We start from the raw sequence: 18,887 nt of genomic DNA on the forward strand, positions 1-18,887 counted from the left end.
ATATTAAAGCAGTGCCAGGCTGTTTCATAATTTAATGTTCTCCTAAATACATTCTCCAACAGGAATTATCACACCAGTTATCCAGTAAGTGAGGCAATCTTGGCTTTATTTTTTCCCAATATTCCCTGTTGCAACAGCCCAGATATACTTGCCTCAAATATGTTCCCACACTGATATTGCAATTCTTCACAACAGAGTCACAAAAGGGAACTTTTTCAACAAACTAAGATTGATAAAATATGTAAATTATGAGATGTTAAACTTGTTTAATTTCCATAGAGGGGATAAAAATACACTGGATAAGGTGCTTTAAAGAGTTATTACAATAAGGCTGAAACTAAGTTATGGCCATTGGGAAAGATTGAACAGGCAATTGCAACCTGGCCCTTTCACTCAAAAGAGGAAGCCTGAAACAAAATAACCCAAAACAAGAGAATGCTGCAAATTTTCAGCAGTCAGTCAGGATCCATGGAAAGACAAAGATAATGGACAGTTAATACCGAGGAGCATTCTGACACTGATTATGGGAGGAATCAATGGAACAGACAATGGTGTTTCTTTAGTGGACATTAGCAGAACAAGGGACCATAAACATTACTTTCTAATACATCCAACTGAGAATCCATGAGAAACTTCTTCATCCGGAGATCAAGAAACACACAGGACCAGTAACATGTGTACATAGATTCAAAAGGAAACATGAGGAAAAAAGAAATTGAAGGATAAGTTGATCAAGCTAGCTGAATAGGAATGAAAAGAGGTTGCTGTGGAACTTTGTAACTAAACTAAAAAGCATGCTGGAAATGCTCAGGTCAGGTAGCATCTTTGAAAAGCAAAGTAAAATGGATCTGATCAGTCTTTCCATCTCAGCAGTTCCAACATTTTGTACATTCATTTCAGATTTCCAGTTGATAGTTTTTTTGCTGACTTTGTAAGTCATGTGGCAGAAGGGATAACCACTATACTGGGGGAAATCTGGTTAAATTTTCATCTGGTGAAATAAGTATGAATACGTGTCATGGAATAATAGCAGGACGGGGGGAAACAAAACAACTGATAAAACTTAAATTTCAGTACAAAAGCAAGGTCTGTGATGAAATATAAAGAAACAACAGTGTTCTGTATCAAGCACGTATATTAAATTCAAAATGCCAGGCTTTAAAAAAGTTTAGATAGACACATAACTATGAGGAAGTTGGAGGGATATAGACATTGGTAGGTAGGAGGGATTAGTCTTGGGGGGGGGAGGAGTTGATTTACTTTTTTTTAAACCTGCTTTGGCATCACATCGTGGGGTGAAGGGCCTGTTCCTGTGCTGTACTGTTCCCTGTTCTATTTGGAAGTCTGGCACTTGCAATCCCTGTGGTAGATGGAGCTGACTGAATCACATTTGATTCAGAAATCAGCAAATCCAAACTAAATAATCATAATAAATCTAGTGCATTGTTGCTTTCAACCTCTGCAAAGGGCTCAAGTGACATTTCAGCTTGGAGAGCTAATTACAGTTTAGACCAAAAGAACACAATCTGAAATAATCACTGGCAAGGCAACACTTATTGTCTATTCCTAATTTACTTTTAAACCAGCAATGCTTGCTTGGCCATTTCAGAAAGCAGGCAAGAATAAACATATTAATTAGTCTGAAATCATATATACACCACTCTAGGCAAAGATGACAAATTTCCTTCTGAAGAACATAAGTGAACCAGAAGCATTTTTCCAAAATTTATTCTCCAGCTGCCAGGATGGAATTTATAATTCCAGCACTGGATCAATTGTTTGATCCACTATATGCCAGTATCCTAACACCATGCTATTATACCTTCCTTGCACAAGTCTGGAATAAAATACTTGTTTGCTTTTACTTGTGGAAAATTCCACTTGGCTTGAGGGTTTGAAACAAACCTAGACTGGAAAGTTGAAGCCTGTTTCAGAATCCCACCATCATTCAGCAGCGCCTCACCAATAATCATAAACCACCATAACAGGCTGGCAGAAATGCAACCCTTCACTAATTTGCCTAACCACCCCTCCGATCTACCCCATGCCAGATGCTAGGGATCCTCCCCTAACCACCTTACAAGATCCTCTGGAGCCCTACTCCACTTCCCCCTCATCAGCGAGACAATGCAAAGGAAAGATCTTGTACACAACAGATAATCAGTGGCTTGCTTCAGCACGCCAAGCTAAGACTTGCCATGAGAATCCACAATTACGCATATTTTGGAAAATTTATTACACCTTTTTTATCTGTGGTATCAGCAGATAGTTGGATTCAAGTTAATCCTTTTACATGCAACTGAACAGAATCATAGACCTACTCATCTATCATTTTCTGTGTGTTTGATGAAGTGCCCTGCAATCTTTTTGGACAATTATCAGGGTGAGAAATTTTTTCTAGTTTGCATTTCCAAAGTCACTTTCTGCATTTTAACAGAATTAGGACCACACAATATTGAATACTGTGGCCTTTCATGAGGAAATCCAAGACCCTTAAAAAAAACAACAGTGGAGTAAAAATCCCACAATTGTGTTAAAAATTAATCTTGCAATTATATCCAGCTTCTTAATTACTGTAACTCTCACAGTCAATTTTTAGGCTGTAGTTGAAGTGGTAAATGTGTCTAAATAAGGAATCTGTAACACAAGATGTTTCAGTTCATTAATTGACTAATTTTGTCCAAACTCCAAGTCAAGTTTGTATCCTGAAAAATAAGATCAATAAACCATCAGATGGATTTGAGTGTAACAGGAGGCAGACACCTTCGAATTGAGGACATCTAGTATCACTATAACAGGTACTGACTCCAACAGGTCCGGGACTCTGCTGGGAAGAACAGGCCCCCAGTCCTCGGGGTCGCTTTGCCGATGGCCGTTGGTGGAGTCGTCTTAATACGCTCGGCAGAGGATGGTGCTCGGAGAAGCTGTGACAGAGGGGATGGTCGTTGGCTCAGAGGTTCAACGGACTCAGGTCGCTTTTGGTGTGTGCTGTGTTTGCGAGGCTGGTTTCGACGAAACTTCCATTGTACGCTGCGTCTGCGAGGCTGAGTTGGGCGGCGCCTTTGTCCATAGCGGGAGTACTCCCTTCTGCCGCCGGTGTGGGATGGTGAGTCTGTCGGGACCCTGGGGACTTGTGGAAACTGTGATTTCTTTTGAACTTACAGTCCTTTAACATCTTGGACTATTTTTACTGTGCCTATAGTCTGTTTTTTTTAATCAATTATGCTATTGTTTGCACTGTTGTAACTATATGTTGTAATTATGTGGTTTTGTGCATGTCTTGTAGCTTTAGTTTTTGGTCTTGTTTTTGTCTGGTGGATTTGGAGCTCCTTTCCGGGGAACACGCTAGACGTGATATTAATACGCAGCAGCCTCTCTGAACTCTGGATTGGGGATTGCCAAACGTTACGTGGATTTTCTGGTGTAGTCTGTTTTGTCATATGCTTTTGTGATATCATTCTGGGGGAACGTTGTCTCATTTTTTAACTACATTGCATTTGTGGTTTCTAAATGACAATAAACTGAATCTGAATCTGAATCTGGATCTGAACTCTACCACACAAACTGTGGCTCAGCACACTAAACATTGTACTTTGAAAATTATAGAAGTATACTGAAAGAATTCTAAATAATTGATTTGTTATAATATCTAACTGAGCTTACTGAAGAATTCTTCGGGCTCTGGCGTGTGTTTAACATTTTCCCATTACTTACTCATCATTGCTTGAGTAGAGAAGTGCTTAGCGTGACACTGTTACAGTTCAGGTCATTGGGGTTCAGAGTTCAATTCCAGCATCCTTTGTAAGAAGTTTGCATGTTCTCCCCGTGGAATGCATGGGTTTTCTCCAGGCGCTCTGGCTTCCTCCCACAGTCCAAAGATGTACTGGTTAATAGAGTAATTGGCAATTGTAAGTTGTCATGTGATTAGTTGTCATGTGATTGGGCAACACAGCTCAAAAGGCTGGAAGGGCCAATTCTGCATTATAATCGCTAAATTTAAAAAATACCATTAAACAGGTATGTTAACACTACCAGCTACTTCATTCCATGGTATAATAATGGCAGTAATAAAATTGCTATTATGAATTATACTTAGCCTTTAATCTTACTTTAAAATTAGGTTACAATGCCAGACCAGCTTAAACAAAGCTCAGTCACACACCAGCATTAACTCTTGAAGAGTAGCCAGGAAAAGAAAAACACTATGTTCAATTAGCCAGTGTCTCAAAGATACTCAGCGTAACCTCCAACAATGCCCCAGTTATGAGGCTATTACAGCCTGCAGTTTTGGCATGAATGCTTATTTCAAGATGGTGTATTTTAAAAACTTCAAAAAAATCAATCTGTAGAAAACATGTCCATTAATTTCAATTAATCACCAGCTGAATAATTAGTATCACTGGTCCTTCATTAATTAACTCGTCACTGAGTTATTAGAATGTAGAATTTGCTTCAGCTAGTAGCAGCTCAGGTAAAGTGGCATTTGAATGGAGCTTGATGAGTAAGGTAAAAGTGCAATGGCAAAGGGAAATGGAACACCAATGAATGGCCCGTTACTCCACTGTACATACTTGGGGTAGTTTATAACCGATTACTTTCTCCTCGTGATGAAATACTTGCAATTCCTCCTAAAATACCAACAAGCAATATTAATTTCATGAAATGTATGCCTTCATTGCCATTGTTCTCACTGTGAAACATAAAACACTGTTCTAATGCTTTCCTTTAATCTTCAGATGCATTATACCACTTTTTGACCGGAATATCACAATGTTGTTGTGATGCGTCTCGTGCAGTGGTGTAGTGGATAGTGCTTGTCGCTCCCACTTTCAGCTTCCACCACTGGCTAGCAGCCTTGTGAAAAGGAGAGCTGATTGTCTAAGTCTTTCCCTCCAGTACAGAGCTTCTCCAACAACAAGCCTCATGTAGTGCCTCCTTGCTGGTGATACACGGAAACTGAACACCTTTCGGACTCGGTTGAACTACAGTGGACAGGGAAGAGGTCTGGCCCCTGTACACAGGCCCACTGGTGTGTGGGCATGCGCTGGTGCTCGTGAAGCAGATTCCCTGCTTTGGGTCAATAGTCCCAAGGCCTTGTGGGCAGCTTCAGGACAGATGAAGGATACGGGAGTAAACCCAAACAGTAAACCCGGAGTGGAGACCCAAAGGCGGCTGGACGTCATTGAACATCCTTCCTCCAGCCAAGCTGGTGCCAAGCGTATTGCTTCATAAGCTTTCCTTTGGACTACACTGGTGAGGCTAAGAGGGGGATCTTGATGACTGGGCATCTCAGGATAGAAACATCGAAAACTAAAGCACAACACAGGCCCTTCAGCTCACAAAGCTGTGCCGAACATGTCCCTACCTTAGAACTACCTCGGCTTTACCCAGAGCCCTCTATTTTTCAAAGCTCCATATGGCCACCCAGGAGTCTCTTAAAACACCCTATCGCTTCCACCTCCACCACCGCCGCCAGCTGCCCATTCCATGCACTCACCACTCTCTGCGTAAAAAACTTACCTCTCTGTACCTACTACCAAACACCTTAAAACTATGCCCTCTCGTGCTAGCCATTTCAGCCCTGGCAAAAAGCCTCTGACCACGATTAATACCTCTCATCATCTTATACAACTCTATCAGGTCACCTCTCATCCTCTGTCATTCCAAGGAGAAAAGGCCGAGTTCACTCACCCTATTCTCATAAGGCATGCTCCCTAATCCAGGCAACATCCTCGTAAATCTCCTCTGGACCCTTTCTATGGTTTCCACGTCCTTCCTGTAGCAAGGAAACCAGAATTGAGTACAGTACTCCAAGTGGGGTCTGACCAGGGTCCTATATAGCTGTAACATTACCTCTCGGCTCTTAAACTCAATCCCACGATTGATAAAAGGCCAATACTCCATACACCTTCTTAACCACAGTCAACCTGCGCTGCAGATTTGAATGTCCTATGGATCGGACACCAAGATTCCTCTGATCCTCCACACTGCCAAGAGTCTTACCATTAATGCTATATTCTCCCAGCATATTTGACCTACCAAAATGAACCACCCCACACTCCATCGCATACCTTCCACCCAGGCTTTTGATAATGATCATCACCACTCATTGTCTTTCATGACAGATAGATGCCAACTGCTACTATCAATCTTTTAAAATTAAATCTATTCTATGTCATTCTGGAAACTGAATTCGTTAAGGAGGCATCATTTTATAAAACACATTAGTTCAGAAATTACCTTCCCAAAACAAATCCATGCCAATTGCCTTTAATTAATCTGTTATTTCTAAATGGTACTCGCTGTCCCTCAAAACCAATTCCAGTAACTCACCCACCTCTGAAGTGAATATTCTTCCCTTTCTCATTTATGGTTACTGGTTATCCCATGCATAGCCAGGATAATGACCACAAAAACCACTACAAGTAATCTACCAAACTAAAAGAATACATTCAAAAGCAGTATGGTACATCTTGTCCTCAAATCCTTTGCTGGGCTGTGGGTAGGGATGGGGATGGAGGAGGAGAAAGCACTTGTGTGATGACTTCTTCCCAGGGATATATTAGTGCCAATTCCACATGTTATTAACAATGACTGCCTTCTGGATTTTGATATTCTTTCCAATGTGTAGGCAGGAAGAAGCAATTCTTCCATTGTCTAAAAATATGAGATCAAAAAGGAAATTTGCATGCACACACCTGTATTTTGATGCTTCATGTTGAGAGCTGAGTTGATATTAAATATTTTTGTTGTGGACCATAAAACAGCAGTTAGGCCACTCAGCCTATTAAGACTGCTCTGCCATTTCTTCATGGCTGATTTATTATTCCTCTCAACCCCATTAGTAAGTGCTCCTGCTGATGAAGAATCTATCAACCTCTGCTTTAAATATATTCAATAACTTGGTCTCCATAGTCATATCTGGCAAAAAAAATTCCACAGATTCACCACCCTCTGGCTAAAGAAATTCCTCCTCATTTTTGTTCTAAAAAGGGCCTCCTTCTATTCTGAAGTCCTGGACTCTCCCACGAAAGAAAACATCTTCTCCATGTCCACTATCTAGGCCTTTCAATGGGATTCTCCCTTCATTCCTCTAAACTCCAGGCCCAGAGCATTCAAATGTTCCTCATACGTTGACCCTTAATTACAAAACTTTCCAATCTTATTTTGAAACATGGTTGAAAAACTTTATTCAAAATTGATCAAAATTGGTCAATTGTAATAAAATTACTTCACCAATTTTAGATGATGCATTAAAATGGCATACAGAATCCATAACACAATATTGTTCATGATAAAACTGCATTATCCCAGCTTCTTAAAATTCAGGCTCTTCCAACAGACAAAATAAAAATCAGATATAGAGCAGATTGTTTAAAAACCGATCAGCACTTTTAATGATCACATTTCACAGCCTCTGAGCAAAATCTACAATTAAAATTACTGAACTTTAGCCAAACATACAGCATCTTCCCTACAGTTCAAAATGGGGCTAAAGCAATGACTGAAATTTTTCTTACCCGTTGGTCTCACTAATCAGATTCTCTGTTTCTGCATATTCGAACCTAAAAGAAAAATTGTTTGCAATTTTAATGATTGAAGGATTATACCCCTAATGCATGTTCGGACTTCCACAGGTACCTCCAACCATGCCAAATAAAGCTACAAATAACTACAGATCTGGATCAACATTGAGCTTTTACAAACCAGTAAAATTAAGACAGGAATACTTAAATTCAGAGATCCTACATCAAAGGTATGAAACATCAAGTTAAAATGCTTCAGGCACCAGTTAATTTTCCTCCATTTCGATCAAGTATAAACTAAGGTTTCTCTGCTGTTGGCAACCTTCTAATATCATAACAAAGAAATCATTAGGACAGCAGTCAACTTATTGGTAGCTTATTCAACCTTCAAAGTCAATCTGCCTCTCACCAGATATCCATAAATCTCATGCTGCCCAACACAAATTGCTACCAGCTGGAAGTGAAGACAAGCTAATGCTTTCTATTTAATTTCACCACGAGACGCCAAGTCCCAATTTAATTTTGTACCACTGCGCCAGCAAGTAACATCTTCTGACCAAATGTTCTCAGATGTTAGAATGTACTTCAACTGTTATCAGCCAATGCATCCAAGTGTGCAATGTTCAACAAAACCTTTAACTAATAAGGCATACGGGCAATGATTCTTCACATTCCTTATACAAATTAATTGTGGGGTTCCATTTGCCATGCCAGCTGAGTCAGTAATAGATGAAGGTCTGAACTATTTCGATATGGTTTATAATATACTGGGAAGTCCTATATCCCCCAAGCAGCATTTTAATGACACTGAAAATTTTGCCATTTATCAGTTAGTAGTAAACACCAAGAGATACACTGAAGAAAGGCAGAAACAAAGAACTTGAATGAAAGGCACATAATTTTTTTCTTAAATTTCTTTTGGAATGTGAAAATTATTACAGCCACAATATTAACAGCTCCACTCCACCATTGTAACAAAATGGATGACAACTAGGTGGCGTACTGGAGCAACATTCACACTAGACATCAGCATGTTCTACTGTATGACCTTGGCACGGAGAGTCAGGGTACTTAATCATATTTAACATCAGACTCCCACAGTGTAACTGGGAGCCAATTTTAAAAATCCCACTTGCTGTAAGATTTCCGGGGGTTCAGATGTTAAGAGGGTATCATTTTCAGAACTACTTGTGCAAGAGAGGAGAAAAGGGACAAAACCATGAACCCCCAGCTGTGGTACTGTGCCGTTAGTTTTCCTTTTAGGGCAACAGACAGGCTGAGAATTTGGTCAACAGCCTGACAAGGCACGTGCTTCCTAATGCATCAATTAGGCTTAATTACATTGAAATCAGATCTCTTTCCCACCCACTTACATGTAATATTTCCACTTTCTCCTACTCTTCTTTTATTCTCACTCCTCCTATTCAAGTCAACTGTCTTCATTCCTTCCTTCATGGGTTCGCTGATCCCCTAAGTCCACTGATCTCAACCCTACTGCTTCCTTTCTAGGTTTGACTTCCTCTTAGAAAAGTTTGTCTCTGTGTTGCTCTTAGTATCCTCTTAAGAGTTCACCGAAGCATATATTCTCGCCTCATCCTATTCCCTCACATGGGATTTAATCTGATGAATTATCCTAGTAATGCAGCCAAATTCTCAGTTTCTCCACTCTACCTTTCAGTTTTCCACTATTGTAGGGACTCCAAACCTGTGGTCCACGGGCCCCCTTGCTTGATGGTCCATGGCATAAAAAAGTTTGGGAACTCTTGCATTACTGTTACCTTCACATTTCTTAGTGCACTTCTTCAGATAGTACGACTATTTTTGCACCATGCTGGTTTGCACTCGCTGTGTTTATTATTACCATTATACCACTTGTCCTGTGAGCTTCAAGTAAGCAAGGAATTAATTGCACCCGAGTGTACACAAGAAAGAAATAATCCAGATCTGAATTCTTCCCATCAAATTGATGGTGTTCAGTTTGCCAGTAAATGGATGAAATGTCAACATCATGCCTCTAAATCATCCATTTCTAGATTCTTTCTATCCACTGGTCTTGTGTGAGTGATTGCATCAACAGAAACCAAATGTGCAATGAGAGCTTCCCTCTAATCACTGCATCCCTGTCTTGCTAAAAGTTGCACAATTCTTCTCATTCTAGCTGAATTGATGGTTCTGGAAGTGAAAACACCCCAATGCCCTTTCCCCTACTCTTTGACCACATTTTCCACCTTTGTACGTACCTGAGCCATTTCTCATACCTCTAATTTAAAACCATTGTGCCACTTTATTCCTGCTTCTCATCTCCTTCTGTCCTTCTCCTTTCCACTGTCATGCAGCAGCGTGGCACACATTTTCCTGATTCCTACCAGAAACTCTTGCAACAGTTTCACTTCAACTGTGATGAAGGATCTAACCTTCTCTTTCCCAATTCTTGTTTCTCACCTACGTGCTATCTCTGGGCGACATCGTACACAAAGCTATCTTATATTTATGCCAACTACCACACTATCAGTTCTCTTGACCACTTTAGTCTTGTTACGCCTGTGGCCCCCCCCCCCTCCTTTTTGAGAATCGCGAGATCGCTATTAAGTCAGGTCAGGAGACCCAGGAAATGAGAGAGAGAGACGTTTGGAATGTCCTGGCCCCAGCGATACAAAGCCACAGAACAGGTCATTGTCTCTTGGAGACGGAATTGTGTATTGAATACTGTACTTCATGGAAGCCCTCAGGCAATGTGGGCTGGTTGGGGGATGGCATCATTCCACCCTGATTGACATCTGAGACCCTGTGAGTCAGGATAAAAGAGGGTCTGGGGAACAGCTCTTGACACGCACCAGGAGAAATGCTAGGAGTTCCGTGACGGCATTTAATAGCGATAGCTGGTACAGGGCCCACGTGTGTCCTTTCCCGTTGCCCCGGGATTGAGGCCCTACCACGGAAGGTAGCTTAGCTAAGGAAGAGATCACCACTGACGCCATTTCGAAGGATCGACATCATAAAACGGAAAACCTGGCAAGTTCTAAACCTCTGTCTCTCTCTCCAACCAAAAGCTGCAGCTTGAATGAACTTGAGTGACTTTTATATTTCCATCGGACAATACATTATCCCCTAGAAAACGATAGAGCTATTTCTTATTATTATTATACCCACACTTTTAGATTTAGTATTGACGACGTATATTATCTGTATGTTTGCATTGATATTATTTTTGTGTATTTTTATCAATAAATACTGTTAAAAATACTACCATCAGACTTCAACGGACCTCTCTATCTTTGCTGGTAAGTGACCCAGTTACGGGGTACGTAACAGTCTCTAAATTATAAGACTGAAGTCCCATTCAAACAACAACACACACAAAATGCTGGTGGAACACAGCAGGCCAGGCAGCATCTATAGGAGAAGGACTGTCGACGTTTCGGGCCGAGACCGTTCGTCAGGATTAACCGAAAGGAAAGATAGTAAGAGATTTGAAAGTAGTGGGGGGAGGGTGAACACATTCAATCCTTTTTCACAAATTCTATTTCTTAATCATAGATCAGAATCAGGTTTATTATCACCAGCGTGTGTTGTGAAATTTGTTAACTTAGCAGAAGCAGTTTAATGCAATACATAATATAGGATCAAAAATAAATAAGTAAATCAATTACAGTGCATGTATATGGAAAAGATTAAAAATCAAGCAAAAACAGAAATAATATCATTTATAAAGTGAGGTCCTGTTCACGGGTTCAATATCCATTTAGGAATCGGATGGCAGAGGGGAAGAAGCTGTTCCTGAATTGCAGAGTGTGTGCTTCAGGCTTCTGTACCTCCTACCTGATGGTAAAAATTAGAAAAGGCTGCTGGAGAACCTTAATAATGGACGCTGCCTTTCTGAGACCCCACTCCTTGAAAATGTCCAGCATACTTTGTAGGCTGGTACCCAAGATGGAGCTGACTAAATTTATGACGCTCTGCAACCTTTTCCGGTTGTGTGCAGTAGCCCCGCCTCCACCCAACCCACAACCCCCCCTTGCCAGGCAGATATGTAGCCTGTCAGAATGCTCTCCATGGTATATCTATAGAAGTTTTTGTGTGTTTTGTTGACAGACCATATCTCTTCAAACTCCAAATGAAGTATAGTCACCTTCTTTATAGCTGCATCAATTTGTTGGGACCAGGTTAGGTCCTCAGAGATCTTGACATCCAGGAACTTGAAGCTGCTCACTCTCTCCACTTCTGATCCCTCTATGAGGATTGGTATGTGTTCCTTTGTATTAACCTTCCTGAAGTTTGCAATCAGCTCTTTCGTCTTACTGATGTTGAGTGCCAGGTTGTTGCTACGACACCACTCCACTAGTTGGCTTATCTTGCTCCTGTGCGCCCTCTCAAATCCATCTGAGATTCTACCAACTATGGTTGTATCATCAACAAATTTACAGATGGTATTTCAGCTATGCCTAGCCACACAGCTCTCAAATGCTCAGGCCCCATGCTGTGATGAGCCCTCTGCAACCCATCAACCATCACAGGCTCCTGAACAAAAGATGATAACTATGCTCAATTTCTGGTGTTTCCACATCCAATGATCTCACTTTAGGGAACACTCACAAAATGCTGGAGGAACTCAGCAGGCCAGGCAGCATTTACGTAAAGGAGTACAGTTGACATTTTGGACTAAAAACCTTCAGCAGGACCTTTCTTTTTTTAGATGAGGAGTAGATTTAAAAGGTGGGGTGGGAGAAAGAAACACAAGGTGATAGGTAAAACTGGGGGGGGGGGTGGGAGAGAGAGAGAGGTGTTTGGATGAAGTAAAGAGCTGGTAAGTTGATTGCTGAAAGAGTTACAGGGCTGGAGAAGGGGGAAGTCTGATAGCAGAGGACAGAAGGCCATGGAAGAAGAAAAAGAGGACGATGAGCATCAGAGGGATGCGATGGCCAGGCAAGGAGGTAAGGCAAGAGAGGGAAAGGGCGGGGGAGGGAGAGGAGTACCATTACCAGAAGTCCAAGAAATCAATGTCCACCGCATCTGCTCTCAGGATGAAGCTTTTCATTCTAGAACAAAGGAGATGTCCTCCTTTTTTAAAAGAAAGGGGCTTCCCTTCCTCCAGCATTAATGCTGCCCTCAACTGCATCTTTTCCATTTCACGCACATCTACTCTTACCCCATCCTCCCGCCACCCTACCAAGGATAGGGTTTCTCTTGTCCTCACCTACCACCTCACCAGCCTTCACATCCAGAACATGATTCTTCAGAGCCTCCGCCATCTCCAATGGGATCCTATCATCAGGCACATCTTCCCCCCACCCCCCACTTTCTGCTTTCCGCAGAGATTGCTCCCCATGCAACTTTCTTGTCCGTTTCTCCATCCCAGTACTTATCCTTACAAATGGAATAAGTGCTACACTTGCCCCTACACCTCCTCCCTTACCACCGTTCAGGGCCCCAAACAGTCCTTCCAGGTGAGGCAACACTTCACCTGTGAGTCTGTTGGGATCGTATACTATGTCCAGTGCTCCCGATGTGGCCTCCTGTATATCAGTGAGACCCAACGTAGATTGGGAGACCAGTTCGCTGAACACCAGAAGATGTGGGTTCTCCCAGTGGCCACCCTATCCCCCTTTCCCTCTCTTACTTTATCTCCTTGCCTGTCAATCGCCTTCCCCTGGTCCTCCTCTCTCCCTTTTCTTTCTTCCATGGCCTTCTGTTGTCTCCTATTGGACTTCCCCTTCTCCATGCCCCATGTATCTTTCAACCACAATCAAATTTCCAACTCTTTACTTCATACCTCCCCCTCCTGGTTTCACCTATCACTTTGTGTTTCTCTCTCCCCTTTTAAATCTATTCCTCATCTTTTTTTCTCCAGTCCTGCCAAAGGGTCTCGGCCCGAAAAGTCAACTGTACTCTCCATAGATGCTGTCTGGCCTGCTGAATTCCTCCGGCAATTTCTGTTGCTTGGATTTCCAGCATCTGCAAATTTTATCTTGTTTATGATCTCACTTTAGGATTTTAGCTTGTTATTTTATGCTCTCATTATTTATTCCTATTTATTTATATCTTCATTTGCACAGTTTGTTGCTCATTGATCCTGATTACATAGCTGTCCTGTAGATTTGCTCAAAGGTTCATCTTATTATCAAAGTATACAACTCTGAGATTTGTCTTCTCCAGATAGCCATAAAAATACAGAAAAACCATAGAAGTAGTTGAAAGACATTAATCCCCCTGCACGAAAAAGAAAAAGAAACACAATCTCACAAACCCCAATGCCCACCCCATCGCACAAAAACTAACAGATCACCCACACAGAAAAACAACAAGAACATCAAACCCCAAACCCCCAGCAAACCAATCGCCAACAAGAAAGAATGGGCAAGAACACAAAACATAGAACTGAAAAAGGCCAATATGAACTATAGTTAGTCCGAACTGGAGTCCAATCCATAAATCTTAGAATTTCAATAACATCTCTGAGAGCATCGAGGAGAGCGATCGCCTCAAACCCAGCGGCGCCTGTGAGGGAAGCAACTCAAACACAGCAGCCCCTCCTAGAAGAGTGACTCCATATTTGCCTCAATGTTTCAATCTTCCTCGACGTTTTTCTTGGTGAGAAATGTGGTCAATCATGGTCCCTCGTCTCGTTGAGGTTAGAACCATAGAACTTTACAGCACAGAAACAGGCCTTTTGGCCCTTCTTGGCTGTGCTGAACCATTTTTCTGCCTAGTCCCACTGACCTGCAGCTATCCCTCCAAACCCCTCTCATCCATATACCTGTCCAAGTTTTTCTTAAATGTCAAAAGTGAGTCCACATTCACCTCTTCATCTGGCAGCTCATTCCACACTCCCACCACTCTCTGCATGAAGAAGCCTACCCCCTAATGTTCCCTTTAAACATTTCCCCCTTCACCCCTAACCCATGACCTGTTTTTTTTTCTCCCTTGGCCTCAGTGGAAAAAGCCTGCTTGCATTCACTCTGTCTATACCCATAATTATATACACCTCTATCAAATCACCCCTCATTCTCCTACGCTCCAGCGAATAAAGTCCTAACCTTCTTCTTGAGCTTCTTCTTGTGGTAGCTCATGCTTCTCTCCTGGAGCTTTCTTGGGGACAGCAGAGTGCAGGCCCACTCAATTGAACTACAAACTGCAAGTCACAGGCTCTAATAACTTCAGACACAAAATTAAAATAATAAGTAGAAGACGTAGAAAAACAAATGATTGACTATCTGGAAGATGGCACTGGAAGAATCATTTGCTGGCGCCAATTTCCTGCAGGAAAAAAGAATCTCAGGGTTGTATGTGGTGACACGCATGTTCTGATAATAACTTTAGATATAAATGGGCTGAAGCACGTGAAACTACACAAGAAAATTAGCTCCAAAATCATTAATTTCACAGCCACCCAGTTGCTTCTATTTCCATTCCCATTCCTCTCCTGTGAAACGGAAAGCTGTTTGAAATAACACTAATAGCTTCCAGGTCTCTCAATGATGTGAGTTCATGTGAACATTCAGAAAGAAGAGACATTGGCCTATCCCATCATCTGATCATTTAATAGATGTTCTCCACCCAGCTCATGGGCAGAAATCAGAAATACAAACTACAGATGGATCACACTTCTGCCACTGCTTCAACATGTCAATGTATCTGTGCTTTGATGCAGAGAATACTAACGACAACTAGAAGCATACCTAAAAATAATGCACCAATGAGATGACATTGTGTTGACATGCAAAACATCTGAAACACAATGTTTTACAGAACCCTAGGCAGCTCTACCATATTCTGTTATAAACACTGTGATAGACAGGCATCCAACTAATGACAAGAAGCACTTCATAAATGGTATTCATTCATTCTTTCATTCATTCATTCATTCATCCACATTCATTCATGGTAGGGAAACCCAGTGTGCAAGTACACAATACAAATTTGAAATACTTGCCAATGTCATAATTCACCTGGATGAACAGCTTTGGCTTCACCCAAGATTTTCGCCAAAGAAGTCTGAAAGTAAATGAATTCATTCCAAGTGACACCAAGAACACGCTTGGCCCTCTGCATACAGAAAAAGCAATACACTTTGATCATCTCTAGGCTGTAGTGCTACAGATGGGCTCAGAAATTAGTCAGAACGCCAGTGAAGGTATTCTACTACACTGCACTTTTTTGTTTCATTTCCCACAGAAATGAAAAACATTTACTGTTATTCTATTATCATAAAAGCACATGAAGTTAACATCTCAGCCAGAGAACATTAAAGTTATGTCTCAAGTGGAAGTGCAAGATCAAATGTCACTTTCCATGAAGACAGAGATTGTTATCTCTGATGTCTAGCCATTATTTATCCCGTATCATGACAGATCTGCTCCATATTTCATTGGTCCCTGTGGGCAAAATGCTCCTGCACATTCTATATTACAATAAGACCCATTCATTATCCTGCCTAGGAACAGCCAATATTTCAGTAACACAAAGAATAACTTTTCCATTAAAATCACTACTTCAGCAAGAAGGGATGGTACATGTGGGCAGCCTGACTGAGCATCCCCCAAGCAGAGTGTGAGTGTGTGTGTGTGAGAGAGTGAGTGAGTGAGTGAGTGAGTGAGTGAGAGAGTGAGAGAGTGAGAGAGTGAGAGAGTGAGAGAGTGAGAGAGTGAGAGAGTGAGAGAGTGAGAGAGTGAGAGAGTGAGAGAGTGAGAGAGTGAGAGAGTGAGAGAGTGAGAGAGTGAGAGAGTGAGAGAGTGAGAGAGTGAGAGAGTGAGAGAGTGAGAGAGTGAGAGAGTGAGAGAGTGAGAGAGTGAGAGAGTGAGAGAGTGAGAGAGTGAGAGAGTGAGAGAGTGAGAGAGTGAGAGAGAGAGAGTGAGAGAGAGAGAGAGAGAGAGAGAGAGAGAGGAGAATTCACTAGAGATATGTGGTGTGGATAACAAAAGCTGCAGTATATAGAGTTAAGAATGATAAAATAATAATGCATTCTAATCACTGAACATGTCTAACACCATTTCAGTACTGAAGTTGTAGAACAAAGATTACTGACGTATTTTAAATAGGATGTTGCAGGAAAGATGGGCGTAGATTTGAAACACCTGAATTCTTGCAAGAATTTTAAAGGAATCATGAATTGAAGATGGAACATCTTGTAAGAGCCCAGGAAGTTAAAGGCAACGGTTTTATAAGGAAGTGAGGCTGCCCCAGAAGAACTGGAATGGACTACAACTTCAGCAAGACTGGCATCAAGAACTGCATTCATAACTTTATTTAGATTAGTTTTAAGTGAAGAATTGGATAAAGTCAACACTGTCATAGTCAAGGAAGAGGAGAGAGAGAAACTCAAGGAAACAGTTCAGTCTGAGGTGGAAACAATGCAAGAGAGACATAAAAAGGCAGCTGGTGATGGATCATCCAGGCAAAGGGGGCACTTGCAGAGAACCAAGGAACCAAACACTGAGAAAAGAAAGTAGCCAAGAAAATGATAACTATGCAGCAAGACTTAGCAAATACATTCAGAAGCGACTGAAAGATAGATGGGAATAGAAGCTTTTGGAGGACCTGAAAAGGAGGGAAAAAGCTTGCTTTAAAAAAGATCAAGGGCCTAGAATGGTGTTGTCAATAATCAAACCTCTAAAGGGAAAGATCACGAAAGTAGAGATGGCAAGATTTTGTACAAATTTAGGTTGGAAAGATTCAAGGGAAGATTCATTTTGGGAGGATGGGAGAGCAGAGATTTCGGTGGGGGGGGTGGAGGGCAAGAGGAACAAAGCTCCTCAATGTAAAGGCTGATAAGACAGTCAGGTGGGGTAGAAAGCAATCAGATCACAAGGAAGGAAGGAGTGAGAGTTTAGAATCAGGTATTAAATGTCCACATTCTTTCTTCAAAACTATGCACAACACTGACGTTTAATGCTGATTCAAATAGAGAACAAAACCTTACAACTTTTCCCCCCTATAACTGCCTGCTTTTCGTTGTACAGTTACATTTATTTGTACCCCTATTTTGTCCTAAGATACACACACAAAATGCTGGTGGAACACAGCAGGCCAGGCAGCATCTATAGGAAGAAGCACTGTTGACGTTTCGGGCCGAGACCCTTCGTCAGGACTAACTGATAGGAAAGATAGTAAGAGATTTGAAAGTAGGAGGGGGAGGGAGAAATGTGAAATTATAGGAGAAGACCAGAGTGGAAGGGATGAAGCTAAGAGCTGGAAAGGTGATTGGCGAAAGTGATACAGAACTAGACAAGGGAAAGGATCATGGGATGGGAGGCCTAGGGAGAAAGAAAGGGGGATAGGAGCACCAGAGGGAGATGGAGAACAGGCAGAGTGATGGGCAGAGAGAGAGAGAAAAAACAGAGGAGGGGGAGAAATTCTAAATATATCAGGGATGGGGTAAGAAGGGGAGGAGGGGCGTTAACAGAAGTTAGAGAAGTCAATGTTCATGCCATCAGGTTGGAGGCTATCCAGCCGGTATATAAGGTGTTGTTCCTCCAACCTGAGTGTGGCTTCATCTTGACAGTAGAGGAGGCCATGGATAGACATATCAGAATGGGAATGGGACGTGGAATTAAAATGTGTGGCCACTAGGAGATCCTACTTCTCTGGCGGATAGAGTGTAGGTGTTCAGCGAAACGGTCTCCCAATCTGCGTCGGGTCACTCCAATATATAAAAGGCCACACCGGGAGCACCAGACGCAGTATACCGCACCAGCCGACTCACAGATGAAGTGTCGCTTCCCTGCGGAACGCAGAAAGGGGGGTGAGGGAAAGATGTGCTTGGTAGTGGGATCCCGTTGGAGGTGACGGAAGTAATGGAGAATTATACGTTGGACCAGGAGGCTGGTGGGGTGGTAGGTGAGGACAAGGGGAACCCTATCCCGAGTGGGGTGGCGGGCGGATGGGGTGAGGGCAGATGTGCGGGAAATGGGAGAGATGCGTTTGAGAGCAGAGTTGATGGTGGAAGAAGATGTCCTAAGATGATATTTTTTAATGAACTAGACCTTAAAAGCTCAACATTTAAGAACTATATATGTGTTGCCTTTAAGGCATTTGTTTAGTTTATTATATTTTTGCTTTAGTAATTCATTTGTTATCGTTTTCTAGTTAAAGTTAAGGTTGTTTAAAGTAAATTCGTTGTCTGTGATGTATTGCAGCATGCGATGATGTCACACCCGGTTACGCCGCGTCTTGTGGGAAAATACCGGTTTGGAGAAACGGGAAGGAGGGGGCTTATGTGTGTGCAGGATCAGCGCGAGAAAAGTTTTCTGTCTACGCACTAGAAACATCAGTGAAGTAACGCCGTAAGTTCATGAGATAATTGATATGTTGAATTAAAAATGTTAACGCTGATTCTGTTAAAAGTAATGACGGTTGATAAAGTTT

The 18,887-nt window shown here is 41.9% G+C and overlaps 1 protein-coding gene across 7 annotated transcripts in view; it reads right to left on the reverse strand.

Annotated features, from left to right (window-relative positions):
• The window catches only part of stau2 (staufen double-stranded RNA binding protein 2), a 325,427-nt gene that overhangs the window by 232,795 nt on the left and 73,745 nt on the right, over positions 1–18,887 (reverse strand). For 6 of the 7 annotated variants that reach the window (XR_009514472.1, XM_059982922.1, XM_059982879.1 and 3 more), the window contains one exon: positions 7,521–7,565. The exons of the other annotated variant lie outside the window; for it this stretch is intronic. Coding sequence is in view for 5 of the 6 variants with exons in the window: in XM_059982922.1 (XP_059838905.1) it covers positions 7,521–7,565 (45 nt within the window). In the remaining variant the exon portion in view is untranslated. The remainder of the gene's footprint in view (positions 1–7,520; positions 7,566–18,887) is intronic. 7 annotated transcript variants of the gene reach the window in all.

Source organism: Hypanus sabinus, chromosome 1 (assembly GCF_030144855.1).
Source record: "Hypanus sabinus isolate sHypSab1 chromosome 1, sHypSab1.hap1, whole genome shotgun sequence".
Classification (NCBI taxonomy): domain Eukaryota; kingdom Metazoa; phylum Chordata; class Chondrichthyes; order Myliobatiformes; family Dasyatidae; genus Hypanus; species Hypanus sabinus.